Raw genomic sequence first — 8802 nt, 5'->3', positions numbered from 1 at the left:
AGGAAAAGTGTTCATGATCCTTAGGACTGTTGGAGCTGGAGTTCTTCTCAGGGAAAAAAAGGAAAGCAGTAACATGATTTCAGCTAATCTGTGTCATTTTCTCCAACCACTATGGCAATAGTTTTAGAGTTCTTCCCCATCCCCCTGTATTACGTGATATATTTTTATTATTTTTAAAAAATATAATCTCCTGATTCTATTGATGTATTCTATGTTTAAAACATGAGATCTCCAGGCAGTTGGTTAAGATAATTCTGTGATTCTCAGTGTGTACTCTTAAGGTGTAGCATCTGAGACTACATCTATGAATCAAAGTAACTGAACCAGTTTTAAGATCATATTGGTTTAAACTATCTTTTGTCAGGGTAAATTCAACTGTTTCCCAAAGGCTTCATTATTTACCACTGTCTTCCTTGTCATTAACATCATCTTCCCACCATCAGACAGCAGCTTTTTTAAAAATCCTCCGAAAATCATCTGTGTCATGGATGGTCAGTGCATTTTATTTTTAATCAGCACAGTACAAAAATAAATAAAAATAGGGGGCATTAAGTTACAGGCACACACAGCTCTGTGACAGTCTTGTCATATTTATAAACCTCACATACTTACAAACACACTATAGTACACATACATACAAAAGAGACCATTTATAAATTAAGTAATAATAAGCAATAATACCAATTTTGGTCAACAGATATCTACAGAAGGGATTGCACACTAAAAAAAAAATTCAAAAACTTTAACATACATAGACACAGAATTTAGCAGATCCTCTTTTCTTTTCTCCCACTTCCAAAATGTAGTTTTGAAGAATGTTCAAGTGAAAAAATGGCACACTTTTTTCTTTGTGTTTTCTTCCTTTGAGAAAAAATAGTTTAGAACAGAGCTAAACATTAAGAACTGTGTACAGTTAATATCAGAAAATATCTAGAAGTCTTGAGATGAAATACATTGACTTGAAGAAATGAGGGTGTGGATGAAAGTCAGCAGGAGGAGATCTGCTTGAAATTTGTGCATGGTGAGTTATTGTGTTGCTGTTTTTTTTTCTTTTTACAATCAACTGTTCTAAAGTTTTGCCTGTTGTCAAAAGTCACAATTCTGCTTTTGGCATGCACAGTATTACTGTAAAGCAATAATGGAATAACAGAAAAGGGTTAGGTTTTCTTTTTCTTCTTGCCATAAGCATAGATTTTGTTCTAAAAGGATTCATTTCATACAGCAGCATATTACAGTCTCACTCATTGCTCTTCTATATCAAGTATGTCAGCCGATCTTTCCCCCCTATTATAAAACAGTAAATACATAGGATCAGGCCAAGACAGTTTTGTACAGCAATTATACCACCAAATCACATTTGTTTCCCATGCAGTGCAATCTAAAGCATGCCTACTCAGAAATAAGCCTGATTCATCAAATACAACTTATTTCTATGTAAACATGCATAGGATTGCCGCTTTAAGATTTCATACTCATATGAGTAGAACTGTGATTTTCCTTTAACATATATGTCTTTTTCAAAAAGGAGAGGAAGGGCAAAAAGATTTACTGTCTTTCGAACAACCAGAATTTCTTCAGATACGTACCAGAATTTAGTCTGAGCCGCTAAAGAGTTTCAGAAGTCAGCCCCAATGCTGGGGTCTCCAAGGGAGACTGAAATGATATCACGTGCCACCCATTTCAAAGAAACCAGTGGTCATGCACCGGAGAATGCCTTGCCTCCCTTCCCCATCCACCGTGGAGAACTGTAGAGGAGCCCTCCCTTCCTCTCCTATGATGCTAAGGCTCAGTTTTCTTTTACGAACTCAACAGCATGCTTAACAGTCAGTGTCTCGCTTCTTAATGGCTCAGATTTTGGCCTAGCTTTGGAGGCGGTGGCAAGACCTGCTGAACAAACCCAGCAGCTGTTTAATCATCACAACATAAGTCTTTAGTTCCAATCTGCCGCAGCCTCTCAGCTTCGACCTTTTCAGTTTTCACAGCTTTTTATGTTCCTCTGCATTTTTAATAGTGCTTTGCTGTTTTTTTTAATTAATTGCAAGCTACTCTATTTAAAGACATAAGGTACAATATAGCCCTCCCTCTGCCTTTCTGCTAGAATGCCAGCATCCTCAGCAGCAGCATTAGAAGAGCTTTCTAGAATATTTCTAACTTATCCTTTTGTCCACAGCCTTCTTCACCTCAGAGCATTATTGCCTTTATACTATCTAACTGTCCAGCTTGTGAGAACTTAAAACAGTGCAGGAGATGGCCTCCATGCCAAAAGTTCACATCTTCCACAGAACCCTAGACCTGGACTATTGTCATTTAATACATATTATCACTAACTGAGGAAAATTCAGTCTCCCCACTACCCCTTTTTATATACACTTTTGACTATCCCTGAAGATCAGAATATTTTAACCTTTACTGTTTAGGAACTGGAAAACTAAACAAAATAAATATCTAAGCATCAAAATCTAATATTAATCAAATATTTAGATGTCCAGTGTGGGGAAAAAAATATTTAAATTCTTAGATGTTGGTGTGTAACTGTAGGTCTATAAGGTGGAAGAGAAAGTCTCCAAGCATGGGAAAAGATCTGTGGCCAAAAAAGAACCATCTGCAATATTACTCTACAAAATATACAAAATATGTGAACATTTTGTATCTGCTGCAGGTTTAGATTACAACTTATCACTAGTCACAGTCCTCAACAATATAATAGAATGGAGTTCCTTTATTATCATTCAGTGGATTCTCTTGTTCTGCTTATTCTCTTTTTGTTTTTGTTTCTTTGTGGTTGTTACTGTGTTTTCATAAAGTATGAAGGGTGTTGGTTGGCTGAATGCACATGAACTTTACCCTCCTGGTTGGGGATGCAAGGAGCCCCTTAGGAGAAAAGCATTTCTACACTGAAATTCAATACCAAATCCTACATGTGATAGATAACATGATCCTAACATTTTTCAGTAAATAATTGAATTAGGGAACTTTATTGCAGCTGCTCAGAAAAATCTCAAGGGACTCAAACTCAGCCTGTCTGAAACAGCAAAGTTATATTATGCAAATATTGCCCCCAAAGAATTAACCATTTCTGACCAGTCAAATACCAACATATATCGCTTGCCAGCAAATCGATACCAGCTGACTAGTATCTGTCCCCTGAGGCTATCTTGAATCTCACCTCCCAGTCCATATTAACTCCTATGGTTTATTTCTGCCTTAGCAGGAAAGGACTCTCAAATCTCACCTTCACCCTTTGACACTGATGTTTAGAGAGAACCCTATGGAGCCTAGGTCATAGGCCCCCAATGAAATGGGTGCAAGAGGTGATAGCATACACAAAATCATGTGTGTTTCCTGTATATTTCTGACTTTTCCTTACCCATTTCTGTTTCTCAATATAATCGCACTGTCATGGAGTAAGAGTCCATTTTGGAGGTCAGTACTGTGTTGGTGTCATTTTGCTCAAATTGGTGTGCAAAGTAAGAACATCTAAATTATTATTTTTAACATCCCATTCTGGGATCCCTTTTCTGGAATACCAGGTGCTAGAACATCCACTAGATCTGGTCTCTTTCTTCTTAAGAACTGCAAATGCTATTCTCCTCCACTGCCTTCCACTGTGAAGAATTAAATCCTACAAGCTAGTTCACCCCAATTCACAAGCCAAAGCAAAAGGTGAAAGGACGCCATGATCTTGTACTGTGGTGCTTGCTTCTCCACTCCATTTTGCCCTCTCCTGGTTTACAATCTGTGGAAAGGAAGCCATATCCATCACATGCAGCAAAACAGAAAACAGGCAGACCCATTTCATCTCTTGTCAGTTTTGATTCATAGAAGCCAAGCTAATAATGGTGGAGACCAGCGGTGGGTGGCTGATTTCTTTCAGGCCTGTCCAGTCTCACCTATGTGTCCTGGCTTGTTTGGAAAACGAAAAGAACATAAAACAAGGCAAACGGACAGTTCCCTTTCGTGAGAATGACCAGGAGCTTGGCTCACCGATCCAGGCCAATGAGCAGCCTGTTCTTCTCTTCTTGGCTGCTCTCATTCTTCAGGTCAGCAAAGACCTGAGTGAAATAGTGTGGGTCAGCGTTGACCTGCAACATTTTGGGACTCATGAGGTTGATGATGGAGAGGCAACGATCCCAAAATGCCTCTTTACAGCTCTCCACCAGGAAGGGCTTGAGAGGGTAGGAGATCTCATTGCCCATATAGGAATAGGAGAGATAGAGGCAGGTAAGTAAGACAGCCTGAAGATCATGGTCCGTGGCTACTTCAGATGAGATGACATCCCGGCAAAGCATGTACAGAAAGACCACATTGGCTGGAGTGATGAAGCCTTGGTCTTGCCAGCCTTGCAGAAGGAGAGACCGGTCCACACTTCTTAGCCACAAGACCGGGTCGGTGGGAGAAAGGTGCTTCAGCCTGTAGCAGCGTCTGCAGAGGAATGCCCCCAAGCATCGTAGCAGCTCGCTGGTTGAGGCTTGGACAAGGACCCTCTTGGGGGTGCCAGATGAGTTGCAGCTGGGGTGAGGGGTCTTCTTGACAGAAGAAAGGGTGCCCTTGGAGCTGGAAATCTGGTGGCTTGGAGCTGTAGGCTGATTGCCCTGGTTCTGGGCAAAGGTGGAGAGGTTGGCACAGGAGAGAGATTTCTTTAGGTTCTCATTGTTGAGGTGCGTGATGTTGTTCTGATAGCTGCTGTTGGGCTGCACCTTCTTGGAGTTTTTCTTTTTGGCAGATACAGCTGCGATGCGTTTCCAAGGCAGCACTGAAATGATAGAGTGGCGCTTCAGGCTCTTATCCTTGGCGTTCTTACTGTTCTGGACTGCGGTGTAATGCCCCACTGTGGTCGAACCATCCTCAGAGAGGGTGGCCTTCCGGTAACTGGGTGAAAGGCTCAACACAGTGCCCATGGTGCACAGGCAGCTGGGAGAAGAGCAAAGTGGACAGAGCTGGGTGCTGTCACCACCAGGGCAGAGGAGTCTCTGCTTCAGCCCTGCTCTGCTCTCCCTTCCGTCACTGCCTTAATCGCTCGGATTCAGAAGTTACCTGCCAAAGGCAAAAACAGTTTGAATAAGCCCAGGCAGGGGTCTGTTTTCTCCCAGATACACAGCCTCCTGCTTTCCAGTAGTACTAACCCCATTCAATTATATTACTTCCTGAGGATGCTTATATTAATGAAAGTGTTATTACTTTTATTACTTTCCTCCATTTCTCCCTACCAAATGTTGTGCCCATCAGTGGTATAATTAGTCATGCTAGATTCTGGATTAAATTGTCTTAGGTGGGGGGGAATGACAAGGGGGGGAGGGCACCTAAAACCTGACTTGCACAACTGCAAAGGACTGCCTTGCAATATGGGACCTTGAATTTCAAGCCCAAAGCCCTGTAGGAATGGCACTCTCTGATGTCCCCCCTCAAGACCTGCTGGGGTTTCCTTCTATATAAATGGCCTACATGCTACTCCACCGTGAAAGCTGAAGGAAAAGGCTAGGTGTCTTTACAGAGGAAGGCTACACAGATACCCTTGCCCCAGTGTTATGTTGGCAAGTGTACATGGATGTATAAAGTCTGTCGGGGATGCTTTCTAGAGAGGGAGCCATGTTAGTCGGCTGCAGCAAAACAAAGAGTCTCCCAGCACCTTGAGGAATAATTGATTTATCATGGAAGATGTCAGATGCTTCTCCATCTCTCTAAAAAAGGTATCTCTCCATCCATGTGCATTCAGTTTCTATGTACAGACATAGAGAGAGAGAGAGAGAGAGATCAGTCACCCCTGTTTTTAATTAAAGACGCCTACCATGCATATTTATCGCCTACCCCTCCCCCCCCCCGGGTCTGGCTACCAAATAGCTAGAAATGATGGTACCTTTAAGAGGAGAAATATTTCTCTTCCACCAAATCGTCTTTCTTCCCTTCATCCGAGCTTCGCTTTTTCGGCGCGCGCGAGAGCGCGGGGCTCCACACGTCCTCCCTCCCGCCGCAATTTTGCTGCATTCCCCCCGCCTCCCCCTCCCCAAAGGACGCGATGGCGCCTGTTCTCCTCCTCCTCCTCCTCCTCCTCCTCCTCCTCCTCCGTCCCCCTTCGTGCCGCGCCGCCTCCGTGGTACCCACCGCAGTGCGCGCCCTCCGGGCACCGTGGCTTCTGTCCAAGGTCCTGCAGGACCGGCTCCGCTCTGGGGGCTGCGGGGAGGCGGCAGGGGGGCGGGGGCGAGGTCCTCCAGCCTCCCCAGCCCCTTCTCCGGCTCCGCCGAATCAAACGAGGAGATGCATGCAGAGGTTCGTCCGGTGCGGCGGCGGCGGCGGCACACGGAGGGAGCCTGCCTGCCCGCCCTCCCCACTGCCGCCCCCTGGACTGGCCAGCTGCTCCCTCCGAGAACGGCGCGGGAGCCCGAGCGGCTGGTGAGCAGCCTTTCCCGGCACTGCCTCAGCCGCTTTGCCGGCTGATTCACCGCGCCGCTCGCCTCGACTCCGGCCAGACGGCGCTCGCTGCGCCCGCCTGGCTCCACCTCCGCCTCCCGCGCCGCAGCCCGCCTGCAAAGCAGGGCGACCCCCGGCGGACACCGTCGGCGCGGCAAAACGGCACCGAGGCTCTCGGGTTGCGCTCTTAGTCCCCGGAACACTGTCGGAGCGCGCCTCTGCGCGGACGCAGAGCGAAACGCCGGGCTGGTGGCAGAGGCAGCCGGCTCCTTGGGAGCCTTTTCTCTCCACTGAACAGGATTCTCTGTAAACGCCGACGCTTCGAGCAGCGACACATTCGACAGGGGCAAATTTCCATGGGCAGAACCTCTTTCAGCACCGCATCGCTTATCCTTTATTAAGCCGGGCTGAGCTGAAATCTCGGCTGTTGCCTTGAGTGCCCGGCATCCCCTAAAGCCTGGTATTTTATTTTGTTCTGTTTATAATTTCTAGGCGAAAAGGGATTGGGCGACTTCTACTTCACACCCTCTACAGAAATTACACTGTGACCCAGAACTTATGCAGAAAATAATATTGTCACCCCAGCGACTATTTTCAGGAGCAGGATTCTCAAATACACAAAACAATATAGTGCTTTTAAGGGTGCCATTTTCCTAAATTTATGTCTACGTGACAAACATCTATGAGACAATCAAATGACTGGCTTATATTATAAGTGGATTCTATTAAAACTGCAACCTGGAAGCCTTTTCTTTTGTTAGCAGGGTTTTGTAACATTGGCAAGCTCTAAAAAGCCCCCTAGTTCTTATTCCTCCTCGGAGGTCTTAATCCTCACATATCTTTGCCAGAAGAATGTAATATTTTATATCTTTCCAGGATAAAGCATTGGGGAAGATCCCTAGAGATTTAAAAAAATGCATGTTTAATTAAACCAATCAATAATGGCATGTCTAAAACCAAATAATTACCCCATGTGGAAAAACTGTCACATGCTCAAGATTTTTATGCTCTTCTTAAAATGGCAGCCACTGTGGTGTCATAATGAAGGTGTGGGACCAGCACTGGAGAAATCTAGGTCACCCACAGCCACAGAAGCCCTCTGAATGGCTTTGGGCCAGACACCCTTTCTCAGCCCAACCTACTTCACAAGGTTGTTGTGGAGAAAAATGGGAAGGGATAGCAGTATGTCCAGCACCTTGAGCACCTGAAGGAACGGCAAGATATCAATCAACCAATCAATCAAACAAGTTAATAAAAATGGACAGTAGCAGCATTCAGAAGACTACCTGTATCTGTTCTCCTCACCCCAAACTCACAAAGGCAAAGGATATAATTGTCCTCAAATCAGCGTCAGTCCTCAGCTGACTAGCCTGGGCTCAGGCCTGCACCTGACTGTCAAGTGGAGCTTGTCCAGAGCCTCTCTGAATGCTGGGCCCTCTCCAGCACCGTTCCAGAACTTTCATCCGGAGGCGGCAGATGTCACAGAGGGAGAAAGGCCTTCAAACAGAGGCAGCAGGGGCCACTGGGAGAAAGGCAAGTGCCACTGGGCTAGTTCTTCCCCTTCCAAGCACCCATGCTCAGTTGCACACCTAGGGACTTTTAGACCCTGGGTGTACTGATTTAAAGAAGGGGTGGGGAAAAAAATAAGCATAAGCCTTGCCAAGAAAACGGAACCGACTGTTGGTGCCTTTGAGTCAGTACTGACTGCAGTTTTCTTGACAAGGTTTTTGGGAAGTGGTTTGCCATGGCTGAGAGGAAGTGACTGGTCCAAAGTCACCCAGCTGGCTTCGTGCCTAAGGCAGGACTAGAACTCACAGTCTCCCCATCTCTAGCCTGGTGCCTTTAACCACTAGACCAAACTCACTGTCTCATTTGTTTTAGACAATGGCAATAATGACCAGCCTTGCGGATCACGCTAAGCCAGAGCTAGTTTTAAACTTTTCGTTGAATAAGCCATGATTGGTTGTGTGTATACAGCATATTAACCTATGAACCATGGTTTACAGCCACAATGGCTAGAATCACACAGGATGTGCCTCACCCTACACAACACACTAAGTCACAGAGACCAGCGCTGTAGCATAATTTGTGAAGGTTAATATAATTACCATCTGTAATTATATGCAGTAACTATATACATGTACAGTATTATATACTTGGTCATGGAATATTACTGTTTTTTTAAATAATCACAGCAAAAGGATGCTGCAGCATGTTGTGGCTAGGTCATCCCAGGAATGAACGCTGGACTGCTAATTGTTGTTTTTTTGCTCAACAGAAGGTCTGAAGGGACCTGTCCTTATGGAAGTCATTGAGTGACTAAGAATGTCTCATGAGAGGTCGCAAAAATAACAATTTAACAAGGTCCCAACAATGTCAGTGGTAGTGCAGGGAGGG

The 8802-nt window shown here is 45.1% G+C and overlaps 1 protein-coding gene across 3 annotated transcripts; it reads right to left on the bottom strand.

The window, feature by feature from the left end:
* Nucleotides 1–482: 482 nt before the first annotated feature.
* Nucleotides 483–6875, bottom strand: CDK5R1 (cyclin dependent kinase 5 regulatory subunit 1). Of its 3 annotated transcripts, none has more exons than XR_015796602.1 (3): nucleotides 6100–6875; nucleotides 3368–5034; nucleotides 483–1284 (listed from the first exon to the last, which is right to left on the bottom strand). XR_015796602.1 is itself a non-coding variant. In XM_088143364.1 (3 exons), the coding sequence occupies exon 3, from the start codon at nucleotides 4896–4898 to the stop codon at nucleotides 3981–3983; it is 918 nt and encodes a 305-aa protein (XP_087999490.1). In that variant the 5' UTR covers nucleotides 4899–5034; nucleotides 5627–5716; nucleotides 6100–6875; the 3' UTR covers nucleotides 483–3980. The 3 variants fall into 3 exon arrangements, 2 of the variants coding, with proteins under 2 accessions (XP_087999490.1, XP_087999489.1); XM_088143364.1 differs by adding an exon at nucleotides 5627–5716 and having other exon boundaries at nucleotides 483–5034; XM_088143363.1 differs by having other exon boundaries at nucleotides 483–5034.
* Nucleotides 6876–8802: the final 1927 nt, after the last annotated feature.

The sequence above is a fragment of the Python bivittatus genome, unplaced genomic scaffold (assembly GCF_059951505.1).
Source record: "Python bivittatus isolate LINGU-HERP-01145 unplaced genomic scaffold, Pbiv_v1 ctg000410_np1212, whole genome shotgun sequence".
In the NCBI taxonomy this organism is placed as follows: Eukaryota; Metazoa; Chordata; class Lepidosauria; order Squamata; family Pythonidae; genus Python; species Python bivittatus.
The sequence above is the reverse complement of the archived record's forward strand: the minus strand, read 5'-3'. Positions and strand labels throughout refer to the sequence as shown.